Source organism: Sphaeramia orbicularis, chromosome 2 (assembly GCF_902148855.1).
Source record: "Sphaeramia orbicularis chromosome 2, fSphaOr1.1, whole genome shotgun sequence".
NCBI classification, from domain to species: domain Eukaryota; kingdom Metazoa; phylum Chordata; class Actinopteri; order Kurtiformes; family Apogonidae; genus Sphaeramia; species Sphaeramia orbicularis.
Genome location: NC_043958.1, coordinates 6,936,431 through 6,953,815, shown reverse-complemented (window position 1 = coordinate 6,953,815; position 17,385 = coordinate 6,936,431). Strand labels below are relative to the sequence as shown.

Below are 17,385 nucleotides of genomic sequence, written 5' to 3'. Positions count from 1 at the left end.
GAGGGCGACTAACACCACCGACGTATGTTATTTTAAGGGCGCGGTTTATTAAGTTTCGGTTTCGTTTATTGACGTTCCCACTCCTTACAGCCACAGCTTTCGAAGGAGCAGACTTCGTCACGTCTTACAAGACCTCTAAATTAGATTTTAATGCTCTATCGTCGGTATATCTGCTAATTACCGTGTCGTTTTCTGAAGTTTGTCCACTTTTATAACTGTAAAACTTTAAACTATGTGGTTCGGGACTTTTTTATTTTTCCTGGCCCTACTTTTCCGGTCTACACAATGCGGTAAGAATGTTTTTCTTAAACAGATTTAGAGTCAGAAAATTGTATCCTCTAATAGTTTATAAAGAATATGCCCCGTCTTTTCTTCTTCTTCCTCATTCAGTGATTCAGGAGTCAGTATAAAATTGAAGTGAAGTGAACCTGCCTGTTACCTCACCTGACCTTCATGTTCTAGCTGCCTGTTAGCTGATAACCTAGCATCTGTATTTTATTAGCTAACTGTTATTTTGACGATTACAACTACTTTAAGCCGTTACTGCTGTTACTCTGACAGCAGCAGGTTAAAATTTGACCCCAAAGCAGGTGTTATATACATGCTTTTTCAAAAATTCATGCTTTTGACTTGCCCTAAATGGCCTTACTTCCAACGTTAGCATTTTAGCATGTACTTTGTAGGAATTTTCCACTTTTGATACCCCCCTCCCCCCATTTATTTATTTATTTATTTTTTTACAATAAGAAGGATTTCTACGATAAGATGTTTCATCTTGCACTCAAACAGTGTTTATTATATTACGTTCTGTCAGCTAAATTCACCCACACACTGTCTAGCATTATTTAATACTTATAATATGGTGTGGATTCTGCTTTTACTGCAAAGCAGGTGTAAAATGCATACTTTCATTAAACCTACATCTTTGATTTTTTGTAATGTTATTAATTCTAAACCCACAATATTTGTATGCCCTCATGTAAGTAACAGATCTTCAGCTTTTGAGGTTTGGCATCTTGTCTAATTTCATCAGTTATTTACATTATTTACACTGACAAACTATCCTGAACAGATGTAACCACCCTAGAATGTCTTAAAGAAAATCAGTGGAATTTTAACAATATTCTCCTTGTTACTAAATGTTTTATGTATTTGTAGATCCACTGTGATCTGTACGTTGTAATGCACATGTATAAAGAATAAACTGGCACATAAATTTGTTAAAATCACACTTATTTTTTTTATTTGGACACAGTTTTTCAGGTTTTTTACATTTTATTGTAAAAGCATAGTTTGTATGATGTTCACAATGTAATTTTACTTTTTCACACTAAAACAGAGAGAAATGGAATTGACATTATTTACAGTTATGATCTTATTATTTTCCTGGTCCAACCCACTTGATTTTATCCTATTTTAGCTAATTTTGCCCACCCACTGTCTAGCACTATTTACTACTCTTATTCTGCTGCAGATTCAGCTTTTACCTCAAATTATTTGGATGCCCTCATGTAACAGTAGCTGATTTCCAGCTTGCATTAAATGTATTTTTATGTTAGGAATTTGTTTATTTTTACATTCTGTACTAAGTAGAGAAGAACAGCGGAGTATATGTGGCGTCTTAGTAAAAGTTACAGGTAAAGATATGTTAACAGACTCTAAAGTTACATTAGGGAAGTACATTGTAATGACATAATAAATACAGATGTAAATGTGGTATTTTTAAGGGCGACACGGTGGTGCAGTGGTTAGCACTCGTGCCTCACAGCAAGAAGGTCCTGGGTTCGATTCCAACACCAGTCGACGGGGGGTGGGACCTTTCTGTGTGGAGTTTGCATGTTCTCCCTGTGTCTGCGTGGGTTCTCTCCGGGTACTCTGGCTTCCTCCCACAATCCAAAAACATGCACTAATAGGTTAATTGGTTAATCTAAATTGCCCATAGGTGTGAATGTGAGAGTGATTGTTTGTCTCTATATGTTCAGCCCTGCGATGAACTGGCGACTTGTCCAGGGTGTACCCCGCCTTCGCCCCTATGTAGCTGGGATAGGCTCCAAGCGACCCCTGTGACCCTAGTGAGGATAAAGCGGGTTCAGAAAATGAATGAATGTGGTATTTTCTTGTGCAGAGGAGCCTACCTACAAGAAGGTGGGGAGTGAAATTGTCCTGGAGCCAGATCGCACAACCAGTTCTGTCAAAACCATCTTGTGGAAGCAAGGAAACAACTTAGCCATGGAATATTACGGAACCCCCGACTCCTTGTCGTCCTACCGTCAGTTTGAAGGTAAGCTACAACTTCTCTGAGGCAGCATTCGGCAAATCCTCACTCACTTTTCAGGCAGAGATTTTAGTTTGGTGGAAAGTAACTACATTCACAGAAGGAATAATGAATAAATGCACAGTAACATTAATGTGTTACCTGGTTTGAGCTGTTCTTCTAGTTATTGAATATAACCTTAAAAGCAGTGTCTCCATCTTTTGACATTTTTGAGATTTTCTGAGATGTCTAAGTAATCATCTTTTAAAACATGCTGGTTATTAGCAGATCTGCGAACATTTTCAGTGTTTTAATTGTTTATGTGACTGTAAATTGAAATGAGTGCGTATCTGTGCATATTTGCAGTGCGTGGAAAGCTGGACACAACTAACGGAGCAATGACAATTAAAGAACTGACCCGTGATGACAGTGGACTCTACACAGTAGAGATCAACAACCTGGTTAACAAGATGATCAATCTTAAGGTCATTGGTAAGAGGTGGAATAGTGGATGGAGATTAGCATCACAGAGGAAACACATGGAACTACACTTATAGCAATGTTTTCTTCTTCTTTCTCAACCTCAGATCCTGTCCCTAAACCTAATATCGCTACATCATGTCATGGTGACGACTGTGATCTCACCTGTGAGGGCGACACAGTGAGAGCTCAACCAGTGACCTACGTCTGGTACATTGATAAGAAACTGTCACAGATAAAAGACAAGAAATACACAATAACAAAGGTACGAGCTGTCTGTGAAATAAGATAAGATATAACTTTATTGATTGATTTACACAAAGACTATACCTCAACTGTTTTTGCTCATAATACTCAGTAGACTTACATCCTGTGATATTCTTATATTAGCTGCTAATTGTTTTCTGCACTTTATTTTAAACATTACACTATTGCCCCATCTGCTGCTGTTGACAAATCTGTTGCTGTTTGGTTCCGTTATGCACCTTCTCACCTCATAACCAGTACTGTATTGCACTATTGTATTGTGAATCAGAGTGTTTGCACAGATCTTGAAAGTCTGAAAAAGTATGGAATTTTGAAACACTGTTTTCCAGACCTTGAAAAGTCTAGAATTTTGTGTGAAAGTCTTAATAAAGTATGGAAAAAAGTTTCTGTCAGTCAAATTTTAGAGTATACTCAAAGGAACATAATCTTGTAAGATAAGAAATACATGAGGAAACCACATAGAGAACTTGATATGATTTCATTAACTGGTCAGTACTGGAACGAGTCTAGTGAAAATTATTTGTGTGATAACCATGCACTTTCGTGATTTTCATATGTTTTGAAAACATTTCTGTTAGGGCTGCACGATTAATCATTAAAAGATCACAATCGTGATTCACACATGTACGCGATCTTATTTCTAAACATGGATGATTCTTAAGCATTTTCTTTCACGGGGTGCATTATAAACAAATGCCCACAAACGCAGAACCGCTACCGCCTCCTCCCTCAACCAATGGTAAAGTGTCTTTACAACATGTGAGCCTGCGGCCATTGGCTGCAGTTGAGTGAGGAAAGAGTGAATTACAGCGGAGGAACGTCTGTGGTGAAGAGAGTGAAATGGATGAAAACCCCGGTGGTAGTGGGAGAGTCACCCACCTGAACTCGTGCCCGATAACGGTTCGCATTCTTCAGCCGTGTTAATCTCTTGTCGGTCTTGTTTTCTGTCGTCCAGACCCAGGTGTCTTTTCATTTTCACTTCTCTGACTTCTGCGCTGTTCTTCTCCTTTTCTTTTCTTTATGTGTGAGGATAACTCAGCCTTTAACCAAGAATCAAAAGTCTCGCCCTCTCCAAAAATTTTATATTCAAAAAAATTCCATTGTGCTGGCTGGAAAGTTTCTTTGCGCTGCAAACTTTCACAGATCAGCTGATGTCGCTTAGCAACCGGGACCATAAGTGACCGGACTACTTGCGGAGTGATATGAAAGATGCCAATCAGAGGTAAAAGAACCCATTGTCCTTGACAGCGGTGCAATAAACATTTTGTGTAAAAAATTGTGCCAGAGAATCATGATCTCAATTCTAAGCAAAAAAAATCCTGATTCACATTTTTGCCAGAATCGTGCAGCCCTAATTTCTGTCAGTAAAACATAATTTACTGTGAATTATGCATTTATTAATTTATTAAAATTTACTTTTCTACTCTGCACAACAAGTACAATCTCAACCAAAAAACAGGCACGTATAAAAGTACATAAAGTCAAGGTCTTGGGGAAAAAAGTAGCAGTTTTGAAAAAGTCTGTGATTTTTATTTGGATAAAGAGAAAGCACCCTGTAAATAGACTGACATGTACACTTTATATTCTGCTACAGTTTATTCTTTATGTGGCTTATTTATTATTAATCTATTTTTACCTCTTTTTAAAAAAAAATGCATGGCATTTAACAAGGCGAGAGAGAAACAGTATCTCAATTCTCTGTATGTCCTGTGCATCTAGTGAATTGCCAATAAAAAATATTTGCATATTTGAAATTGAATCTTTGATCCCACCGTGTGGAAATTGCAGCATTTCCAGCAGCAAAATACAAAAAAAACCCCATGCCTAAAAACAGGACGACACATTCAGGAATGAAACATGAAATATCAAAGAGAATCTTACTTGTTCTGAGTAGTAAACTAGGTTTTGTTTCCCTCGATTTCCAGGACGAAAATGTCGTGCTCATCCAGTGTGAGCTGGAAAACCCTGTCAGCCACCAGCAAAGTGACATCCTCCACAACCCCCTCAAGTCTACTGTAGATCCTGGTAAGAACCTCTACATGTTTCTCTCAAACATCATAAATGGAGTAAAGCACTACATTCGTTAGCCTCATAGCATTCATAGTATCGATTAAGTCATATTTGTGTAACTTTACTCTCCTAACACTGCTGAATCATTGGCTATGAACTGAAAAAAAATACGACTCTTTCCCAGCAATTTTGCTATGAGGGTAATGAATTATACTTGTTTGCTCATTGGTCTGGAAATCATCAAATTTAGTTAAATTTGATTATTTTCCTCTTTTTGAATATTGTTTTATTCACTTTGTAATTATTTTGTTTGTTTTCATTCATTTTGTCGATTATTTTTTCCATTTTTGTTCAATGTATTGATGATTCGTTAACAAAAACACAAAATAATCACAAAGCAATAAAAATAATCAACAAACTGAGTAAAAAATAGTAAAAGTAATCAACAAAAAGTAATTTTGTCAATTTTATTTGTAACATTGATTATTTTGTTTAGTTTTTTTCATTTAGGTCTATGAATCCATGGATTGTCCATAAATTGTTTTTAATTTCTTCTGTTTAATTCTTGTTATAGTCACAGCAAGTTCTGCAGGGGCGATCATAGGAGCAGTAGTTGGGATATTGGTACTAGCACTATGTGCGGGGCTTGTTTTGGGCTTTTTACACAAAAGAGGTAAGAGACCACTTTGTTCTGTATTTATGATCCAGCATTGAATATTGTATTCATTGATCAGTGTAGATAATACAATATATTTATGACAAACCGTTATTTATTATTATATTATGTGTATAATTGACTGATAGTACAGTACTTATATAATACAGAAGGCCAAATGCTGCTATATATGTACTCGTAATGTCACTTCAACACTTCAGTAGGTATTATCACTATTTTCACATTGTTTTTCACAGTTTTTCTGGCACTTTTTAATGACATCATCGCATTGTTCCACATTCTTCTTTTGCTATGTGTTCCACTGAAAACTAGAATAGCTAGATGTTGGAGCCAAAATATTTCAACAAGCTTAATGGATTCATGGAACAAAATGAACAAAAATTAAGAAACTAATGAGCAAAATGAACAAAACAATCAACAGCCTGAGCAAAAATGAATTAAAAAAAAAAGATCAGTAAAATGAACAAAATAATCAACAAAATTAATAAAAACAATGAAATAATCACAAAATGAATAAAACAGTCAACAAAAATGAACAAAATCATCAACACAATCAACAAAAAGGATTAAAAAAAGTCAACAAATTAAACAAAAATTGACAAAATAATCAGGTTTCATTCAACAGCGTCTATAAACCAAAGTGGTCATATTTATTGTGACCTCCCTTTACACTTAACTTGCTTTTAACCCTTTTGTTCAGACAAAATGAGATATATTGCTTCAATTTTCTGATGTTTTATACCAGGTTCCGTTCAACTCTTATTAGATATTTATAACTGTTTGCGCTGCCTCTTTTCATGGGGTCAGAGGTCACACTAAATAGTGACCTTAACCTTTTAACCACATGTAGTTCCGTTTTTTGTGTGTCATTTAAGCCTGTGCACATATTTCCTGTGTTTTCTTGTTGTATATGAATAAAAGAGAATGAAAAATAAATATATATATGAGCATTTTAACCCTGAAACAACAACAAAGATCAAGCTGGAATGAGGCTTTTGCACAGAATTGTACATTTCCAAAGCTGCAGTTCTTAATTTTTTACAACCAAGGATGAAATGATAAGAATCTAAAGAAAACAGACCGTTACTGAGCCGCTGCAGACATGTGGTTAGGGTCTGAGTCATCAAACTGTGAACAGCGGTGAAACAGGATGTTTGAGACTCACCCATATGCAGATTTTAACAGTTTTTTCCACTAACAGAGCCACACCTTTATGTTTGTATGATTGTTATAGATTAACGGAATAGGCTAAAGCTGGGTAAAGTCACCTGGCACTGTAACTAATGCTGCTTATTTCTTTTCCTCCTCTTCCTTTTCTCCCCATCATCCATCGTGGTTTTTCACTGCAGGTATCTTTAGAATCTGTCCAGCCCAAGCCACAGGCAAGTTTCAGACCTTTAATTCATCCCCCTAACTCATCTGTACAACTTCCCAGAACAGTGTTTCTTGAACCATTATGTAAAAATCACACTTTTACAGTTAGAAGAGAGAATTGGTGCTTTAATGAGTATTTCTAACCATTTTTTCTGCTTTTTCTAACTCATCTTTTAACCCATAAAGACCCAAACAGCCACTGGGGACCAAAACCGTTTACTGATCTATAATGTTTAATACCTGTTCATCCACTAATCCTATCAGTACATGTAAATAATTAGTGTAAAATGCAGTTTGTCATCTTTTCATGGTCATCAGCTATGACCCATTTGGACATAGTGAACATGGAAACACCGTCATCTTCTACAACACTGATTCACCAGTAAAACCCTTGGAGTTGGATCAATGACGGTGGATACACTTAATACTAATGGTATATTTTGTTGAAAAAGTCATTTTTTCTTCAGTTTTCTCTTTTTTTGATATAACAATCAACTTTAACCCATAAAGACCCAGTGCTACTTCTATGTCACTGACCAAATTATTTTTTTTCTCTATTTAATCTTTCTTAAGTGATCTATCCCCATTTATTATAATATTGTCCTCTATATTTTGCTTTTTTCCCTGTGAAAATCAGTGTTTTTCCTTATTTAATTTGTTGGTAATGTATGTTCATAAAGGCTCAGATTAAAGTTGAGAGTTCTTTTATCTAACAGTGACTTTTTCAACAAACTTATCAGTAAGTGAATGTAAAACAAGTGTCTCCATCCACTGTCATTGATCCAACTCCATGGGTTTTACTGGTGAATCAATGTTGTAGAAGATGACGGTGTTTCCACGTTCACTATGGAGCCTCTGAACATCCAAATGGGTCATATCTGATGACCATGAAAAGATGACAAACTGCATTTAGCACCAGTTATTTACATGGATTGATAGAATTAGTGGATCTGAAGTTATTAAATGTACCAGATTAGTGGACGGTTTTGGTCGCCAGTGGGTGTTTGGGTCTTTATGGTTTAATCTGAACTTATATGAACATCTACATGATCAGCAAATTAAATATGGAAAAATACCTGACTTTCACTGAAATAGCACAAAATACAGAGGATAATGTTACAATAAATGGTGATAAATCATAAAGCATAAAAGCATAAAGCATAAAAATCTATAAATAATGACAAATCCCATTTTTTCCTCTTTGTTTCAATGTCAAAAATGGCAAAAGTAAAAAATGTTTACACTTACCAACTATCCTTTCACAAAAAATGCGACTAACCTAAAAACAATCTGAAATTATTTAAGGAAAATAAGTGCAATTTTAACAATATTCTGCCTGTTGCTAAATGTTTTGTGTATCTCTAGACCCACTGTGATCTCTGAGTTGCAGTGCACATCTGTAATTGATAAACTGAAGCATAATATTTTTCTTTAAAAATTTCAGGTTGTACATGGTTGTTTAGGTTATTAGCATTTTTGTGAAGTTTGTAATTATAAAAATGTTCATATTGTAATTTTACTTTTTTGTTCTAAAACAAAGATAAGCTGAGGCATAATATTGTTAATATTGCACTTACTGTTCTTAAGAAATTTCATATTGATTGTGTTAGTGTTTGTAGATGTAAACATTTTCATCACATAATTATACTTTTTTCACTGTGAAACACAGAGAAAAATTTGGAATTGACATTTATCAATTAATATTATGTTATTATTCTACTGGTCTGACCGTCTTTAGATTATATTGGGTTGAATATGGCCCCTGAACTAAAATGAGTTTGACATGCGTGTTTTCACAGACTGTTTTTTAATGTACATAAAAGCCTTTAATTTTAATTTGTTCTAATTGGTAGTTATATACACTCTCATTTTGAACTTTTCCTGTTAGTTTTTAGTCTTGAAATACAAATAAAACACCCAAAATTACTGATTGATTGGTAAATTGTTGATATAAAGTTTGGCTGAGGAAGTCACAAAGACTCACTGTTAATGTATTTGTTGTTTTTATCTTGAAAACAGGACCAGTAATCAACTACGGTAAGACATTACATTCTGTTAACACTCTGAAGCTGTACAAAGGTAGGCTGAAATGTTCATAGGTAACAGTTGGTTTGTAAAAGTTGACAGAGAGTTAACCGATTATGTTGCATAAATTGATGGACAAAGGACTGAACCAATTATGCGTGTATTGATCTGTGATTGGCTCTAACTTCAGCTGTCAATCACATGGGACATAAATGGAGCATGAAAGATGATAGTCTTTGGTCATAGAAATATTTGAACCACTTTTCTATGGCATAAAATGACAGAAATATTAATAATTAACACAGTGAAACTGTTGCAACAACATGCAGGCGTGTGCCCCACCTTTAGAGGCTTTTTAAAACAATCATATCCAGGGTTGGGAGGATAAAATAATGTATTTTGTAAAGAAGATGTGACCCATAAACACGCCCCCGGGATGTCCATGTAAGGATTATTCTCATGGCAGTTTACCCAGGATGCACCTGTGACGCATAAGTGGCAAAGGTTAATGTCCTGATGTGAACTTGTTAAATTCACTGTATCGTTTAATACCAATAAGATTAATTTTATGTGGATGGAACTAATTTGTTTAATAATTTGAAGGACTGAGATCAATGCATTCCAAGTTTCGTTTTTTTGGTGTTGAACTTCTCAGCCTAGCTGTATTTTCATGAGAAAATCAACTACACAAATGTTTTGATAAAGAAATACTAGAAAGCATTAGTCTGGTGACCCCTATGAACAGGTTTTACTCAAACTAATCATGATTATTCCGACTGACTGAAGGTAAACACTGTCACCTTCCTAAAATAACGGAATAAAATGTAATTACCTCCGCCAAGGAGGTTATGTTTTTGCCAGGGTTTGTTTGTTTGTTTGTCTGTCTGTCTGTCTGTCCGTTAGTGTGCAACATAACTCAAAAAGTTATGGACAGATTTTGATGAAATTTTCAGGGTTTGTTGGAAATGGGATAAGGAACAAATGATTAAATTTTGGTGGTGATTGGGAGTGGGGGGGCCCATTTCCAACAAACCCTGAAAATTTCATCAAAATCTGTCCATAACTTTTTGAGTTATGTTGCACACTAACGGACAGACAAACAGACAGGCAGACAAACAAACAAACAAACCCTGGCAAAAACATAACCTCCTTGGCGTGGGGGGGCCCATGGGGGGGGGGCACTGATCAGCCTTGGCGGAGGTCTGCGCTCTCCGAGTGCTTCTAGTTTCTTCAGGTTTTTCAGGAAACACTAGAAAAAATGAAATTGAGTATCTGATGACTTTGGTCAAAAAATGACTTCAGCAATTATTTTCAGTGATAATGTGCTACTTTTAGGCCTATATCAAACAGGAGTCACACCAAAAACCACAATATTAAAACTTATATTTCCGAATAGCAGAAATGTGTGAAACATCAGAGAATCATGTATCAGTTGGAGTTTAGATGTGACATCTGCCTGTGAATCAGGAAGAATTAGAAGAAAAATAAAAGTTAGGAGAGAAGAAATGGCAACTGTTCCAAAGGGAAAATAAGTAAAAGAAGAAAATTCAATAGAGGCTGAAACGACAATGTTTAAAAGCAGGAAATTAGAGCTTCAAAAATGTTGAAAGTTGTGTTTGTTTTGGAAATGTTTGTGGAAATAACAAATCACAATTTTTTAACAGAGGTAGCACGACAAAACGATGATGACACCGCCAACAGACCTGGTAAGTAAATCATAATTGTGCAGTTCCACTAAAACATCAGTAAATGACTATTTTAAGTGTACAGGGGCTTTGTGTTCATAACTCCTGTTTTCTGTATCATATTTTATAATATTTTGCATTTGTTGGTGTCTGTCTGATGCAGCCACACATTGTGAAGCACAAATTAGATTTTTCTGAAATATTTCATAACATTTGAAATAGTGTAAAATTTAAGAAGTGTGCAAAACTTTTTTCCAGTACTGTATGTTCAGCTAGTTGAGGACATAATGAAAGCATATGATTGGATTAAAACTCATTTCTTCCACACACACACCTTGATTTTTTTTTTTCCATCCAGTTTTGGGTGATGTAAGGGATTTAATTCAGAAATTCCCTGAATGGAAACCAGGTTAAAAAAAAAAGGCTGCAACATCTGCCAGTGGAGAAGAAGCAGTAAATGCTTCAAATAGAGACTGAAAAGAAGATGTTTAAAAGCTTGAAATTAGAATTTAAAAAATGTTGAAAGTTGTGTTTGTGTTGGAAATGTTTGTGGAAATGACAAATCACATTTGTTTAACAGTGGCAGCACCAAAAAGCGATGGTGATGCTGCCAACGGACCAGGTAAGTAAATCATCATAGTGCAGTTCCACTAATACATCAGTGAATGACGATTTTAACAGTGTACAGGGTCTTTGTGTTCATAACTCCTGTTTTACTGTGTCATTTTTTTAGAGTCTGTAAAAGTCGAACCAGGCCCCTCAGCTGATCCCACCCAAAGACCAAATGGAACTGGTGAGTACAACTCTGTAAACAGGACTCACACCAGTTATTTCTATATTAAAATGTAGCAGGAAGTATTAAACATGTTGTAGTGTGCGTTAGATGTAATTTCATGTGTGACAACTGCTTTATTTTCAGAGCCTCTACTACTGCACATTCAGCCCCTCGAGGCCAATGGTAAGACATAGTACTGTGTAGATACACCCTGATGTGTTTTCATTGGTTTAAGAGATTAAAAGACTTGAATAAAATATATTACAGTGTACTTGATGCATAAAGACCCAAATATCTACTGGCAACCAAAATCATCTACTGATATAAAGTGTTTAATCAATTTTGATCCACTAATCCTATCAATACATGTAAGTAATTGGTATAAAATGCAGTTTCTCATCTTTTCATGGTCATCAAACATGACCAATTTGGACGTTCAGAGGCTCCGAAGTGAATGTGGAAACACTGTCATCTTCTACAACATTGATTCAGCAGTAAAACCCATGGAGTTGGATCAATGACAGTGGATGGAGACACTTGTTTTATGTTCAGTTAAGGATATATTTTCTGAGAAAATCACTTTTTCTTGAGTTTTCTCTGTTTTTTATATGATAACCCTCAACTTTATTCGGAGCTTTAATGAACATCTGCATGATCAGTAAATTAAATGTAGGATTTTCACTGAAAAAATGCAAAATACAGAGGATAATATTATAATAAATGGTGATAAATCACTTAAAAAAGGTGAAATCTAGAGAGAAATTTATTTGGGAACTGCCATAAAAGTAGCACTTGGTCTTTATGGGTTAAAAAAAAAAACACTATAGATGAGGGCCAAAACTGGCCCTCAAGATGAATTTGCAAAGTCGAAAACTTAAACAGAAGTTCAAAAATGACAGAAGAGTTTCACTGAGTCATCACAAGTTGTATTGATTATAAAGTTAAATACTGTGTTTTTCAGTTTCAGCTGAATGTTTTGTGTATTTCTTTTTTTTTCTTTTTTAGTATTAAAAAAGAAAAAGTAAAATTACATGAAAATGTTTACATTTACAAGCTATCCTTAAAGGTGCGGGAGACTTTCGTCACCAATTTTTCATCAGATTTGTAAAACCTCAGTCATATCCTCAGTGTCATGAATCTGTCAGTCCTTCTGTGATTACTCACCTGAATCTCTTCGCTCACGGTGAACAATTTCGAAGTGCCATCCACCATAAACAAACCATTTGTTTACAAACAGAGCTGGGCGGTAACTTTGGCATCTGAGGAATTTTGTTGCGACGTGCATTGTTGGAAGCGAAAGCTCATGCCACCACCTGACAGCGGCAGCAGCAGTGCATCCCTATGATATTATGTGGATGAAACAAATAACGCTGAAACGTGGAAACGGCTGAAGGGAAGCAGAGCAAGTGCAGCTTCACCTGACAGCGGCAGCTGCAAGAAACACGACATGGAAACAGCTGGAGCTCCGCCTCCTTTCAGCCATTTCCGCGTTGTGTTTGTTTCATCCATATAATAACATATGGTTGCGCTGCCGTTGCCAGGTGGCGGTACGAGCCTTTGTTTCCCACAATGTACATCGCAACAAAATTCCGAAGATGCCAGAGTTACCTCCCAGCTCTGTTTGTAAACAAATGGTTTGTTTATGGTGGATCACCATTCGAAATCCGTGAGGGAAGAGATTCAAGTGAGTAATCACAGAAAGACTTAAAGATTTATGACACTGAGGATATGACTGACGTTTCACAGATTAGATGAAAAATTGGTGACGAAAGTCTCCCGCAGCTCTAAACAAAAAAATGCCTAATACAGTAAAAAAGGAAAGATAATTTGCATTTGTTGGTCTCTGATGCAGCCACACATTTTGAAACACAAATAAGATTTTTCTGCAAATATTTCATAACATTTGAAATAGCGTAAAATTTAAACGGTGTGCAAAATTTTTTTTCCAGTACTGTATGTTCAGCTAGTTGAGGACATGATAAAAGCATATGATTGGATTAAAACTCATTTCTTCCACACACACCTTGATTTTTTTTTTCCATCCAGTTTGGGTGAAGTAAGTGAATGATTTAATCTAGAAATGTCCTGAATGGAAACCAGGTTAAAAAAAAAAAAAAAATGTCTGCGACATCTGCCAGTGAATCAGGAAGAAATAGAAGAAAAATAAAAGTTACAGGCAGGAGAAGAAACAGTAAATACTCCAAAGGGAAAAAAGTAAAAAAGAAGACAATCAAATAGAGGCTGAAAACAGGATGTTTAAAAGCAGGAAATCAGAATTTAAAAAAATGTTGAAAGTTGTGTTTGTTTTGGAAATGTTTGTGGAAATAACAAATCACAATTATTTAACAGTGGCGGCGCCAAAAAGTGATGATGATTACGAAAACATACCAGGTAAGTAAATCATCATAGTGCAGTTCCACTAAAACATCACTGAATGACTATTTAGAATTAAAAAAAAATGTTGAAAGTTGTGTTTGTTTTGGAAATGTTTGTGGAAATAATAAATCACAATAATTTAACAGTGACGGCGCCAAAAAGTGATGATGATTACGAAAACGTACCAGGTAAGTAAATCATCATAGTCCAGTTGCACTAAAACATCACTGAATGACTATTTTAACAGTGTACAGGGTCTTTGTGTTCATAACTCCTGTTTTACTGTGTCATTTTTTAGCGTCTGTAAACGTCGAACCAGGCCCCTCAGCCGATCCCACCCAAAGACCAAATGGAACTGGTGAGTACAACTCTGTAAACAGGACTCACACCAGTTATTTCTATATTAAAATGTAGCAGGAAGTATTAAACAACTGCTTTATTTTCAGCCCCCCCCTCCCCTCCCCTTTTACTTTTTTTTTTTTTTTACATGTTTGTGCCTAATAGTTATGCTATGTGCTAATGCTAGATACTGTGTGTTAGGATAGATAGATAGATAGATAGATAGATAGATAGATAGATAGATAGATAGATAGATAGATAGATAGATAGATAGATAGATAGATAGATAGATAGATAGATAGATAGATAGATAGATAGAGTTTTATGACAGTAGTAGTGGTGTTAGATTCTCCAGCTTCACCCTCATGTCCAAATATGGTCACTTCTGGTACCAAAACAATAGATGTTTAAACCATTCCATTTTTTTTTATTTAATTTTTTTTCCCCAAAATGGACGTATACTGAAAACAGAAAAAAAACAGTTCTTTATGTGCTAACAGCAGACAGAAATGTGAATAGAATAGAATGGACAAAAGATCCTGACTTGCTGAATGCCTCCTGCTCTCTGATTTGAAATCAACATGTCTGATTTCGTCAATATCAGATGTTTTTCCTCCACTCGCAGATGAAACTGTTTCATTTTCCCACTACTCAGTATGAGATGTGACACAGTTACAACTTTGACTTATGTTACTGCTGCATTATGGTCACAATTATTTCTCTTTTGAATCATTTAACAGAGGTCATAGTACCTGCAGATGTCCACCCAAACACTGATAAAGATACTGGTGAGTACATACACTGTATATTGTATCAAATGCCAGAAACTACTCATCACTAAGTGTCAGTAATACAGCAGAGAAGCATGTGTTGTATGCAGTTGGGTTGTGACTCCTGTTCTGCTTTCAGGACCAGCCCATGAGGACCTGACAGCCAACAGCCATGACAGTGGTATGTAAACAATGCCCATGCAGGCACATTTCTGTTAATATCTCCACCAATAACAGACGCATAGAAGTAACTTACCAGTTCATATCGTTGTGTTGTGTAGAAGACATCTGTTTTATCTGCGGTGAGTTTAGAGATTTACAGAACCTCTAGTCAGTCCCAGGCAGCATCACCCCCTGCCTCGTCTGAGTCTTCATTGTTTAGAGCTTTCTATGTAAAAAAACAAAAGAGTAAAAACAATTTCACTCAAAAGTGTCATTATTTTTTTTATTTTTCAGCATGTATTTATTTGGCAATTTTTTATATGTTACAGAACAAGTCATATGAATAACAGATTCTCTTTTTTATTCTTTTCACTCTTGATTGTTTCTGCCTGTCTTTCAGCACTTTGGTTTTTGTATTTTTCTGTTGTGTACGCTGCTATTTTATTTCATTTACTTTTTTTTTTTTTTTTTTAAATTTTACACTACTTTTGTGAACAAAAGCTATAATCTCCAAATTTCCATCTACACGTACTAAAGGTGTTTTTCACAAATTAATTCACTTTTTTCCAGAATCGGAATTCTAATTTTTCATCTTCAGGGCCCAACATTTTTATCCTAGTGTTCTAGTATAGATGAGTCTTTATTCTACCGATAGATGAGAATGTTCTGCACATTTTCAGTATCAGGTCATAAGAAGTGATTAAAAAGGTGATTATATGCAGGTATGGCAACAACAGACATTTACATTACAGACTCCTAAGGGTTTATATCAAATGTGTTTCCAGGGGAGGCACCGACAAGTTCAGACAACCAAGGGAATGCTGACTCCTCGGAACCCACCAACAAACCTGGTGAGAAACACAGCGCCATGTAGAAGTGTGTAACAATCCAGCAGCGTTACAAATGCATTTAAAACCATATTATTCGACAGACGACGATGGCGAATTGGCGCCCGACAAGAAGCTGCAAGAGGATGAACGCGAAGACAACGAAGGCTGAAGCAGCAAGCGACGCATTAAGGATCTTATTACACCAAAGGGTCAGGTTTCACATGCAAAACGTATCGGCCGCTGTAAATGGTGTGTGATACCAGCAAATCAGCCACTCACTTCTATTTATAGTCTTTTGCTGGATGTCTGTTTGTGAAAAGCAGCACTGAATGTTAATGTGTTACGAGTGTAAGAGTTACTAACAACTATGTCTTAATGAGAAAATATAATGCACTAAGGGCAAAGGAAGAAAAACCCACAAGTGCCTCCAGGGTTGTTTAGTTTTTAATAATTAGAATAGAACAGAAAAGCTTTTATTGTTGTGTGTGCTTAAATTATCATGAGATTCTTGAACAGCTGCTGTCAAAGAAAACAAAACAAAAAAAACAGCTACTGTAATAAGGCATCATGTGGACATTCCGACAGTGATTGGTTCAGAAAAAGAATGACCGAGTTAATGTCGGGGGGGGGGGCGGGGGCTGAATAACAACTCGACTGAGCTCCAGGTAGAGTGTTCACGTTTACAGCTACACGCATGAGTCTACTGGAAGAGGTTATTTATTGATCATGCCAAACAGTGTGGATTGAACATATGAATTATAGTGCCTGAGATAGCCAGCAATGAAATGTGAAGGCATGAGATGAACTCTTTAATCCATGTTGCTCAGAGATGTTTGTACAGAAACACCTTCAGCTGGGAGGGAGAATGCTGGGATATGGAGAGGTTTTAGAGAAAAAAAGGAATATTTATATTTTTATATGCACAGCCTAGTAGTTCCGAAGTAATCAGATCAGTTTTCCAATTGACAGATTAGATCACCTCTTTAAAAACACATCATTGCATTGGACATAATTAAGTAAATAATTATTATTATTATTTCAAGTGTTTTGCATCTTCATCATGTTTCTTTAGCTGCAAAACTTGCATTATCACACAGTTTTTGCACAATTGGGTGTATATTTGGTGGGCTTCCTCAACGTTGCAGTATGGATTTTATGTAAAAGGAGAAATGAGTTCAAACAGCTAACAGTATCCAACAAAATTCCTATTCAAGTTCTCTTTTTTTTTTTTAGCTTTTTTGATATGAAACATGTTAGGAATATCCAGAGTGTGTTTGTGAAAATTGTATAATTTGTATATATATGAATATTTGTTGAATCTCAGATGAGGTCTGTTTCTGTGTCTTCCATCACAAACACTAA

The 17,385-nt window shown here is 35.7% G+C and overlaps 1 protein-coding gene across 1 annotated transcript; it reads left to right on the top strand.

Moving 5' to 3' along the window:
* The first annotated feature begins 76 nt into the window (after positions 1-76).
* LOC115431007 (uncharacterized) lies at positions 77-17,348 on the top strand. The gene is made up of 19 exons (XM_030151239.1): positions 77-290; positions 2,126-2,281; positions 2,621-2,746; positions 2,842-2,999; positions 4,927-5,026; positions 5,586-5,684; positions 7,037-7,069; positions 9,081-9,098; positions 10,751-10,792; positions 11,352-11,393; positions 11,505-11,564; positions 11,691-11,729; positions 13,896-13,937; positions 14,069-14,110; positions 14,221-14,280; positions 15,002-15,049; positions 15,171-15,212; positions 15,979-16,044; positions 16,125-17,348. The coding sequence occupies exons 1-19, from the start codon at positions 233-235 to the stop codon at positions 16,190-16,192; spliced, it is 1,299 nt and encodes a 432-aa protein (XP_030007099.1). The 5' UTR covers positions 77-232; the 3' UTR covers positions 16,193-17,348.
* Positions 17,349-17,385: the final 37 nt, after the last annotated feature.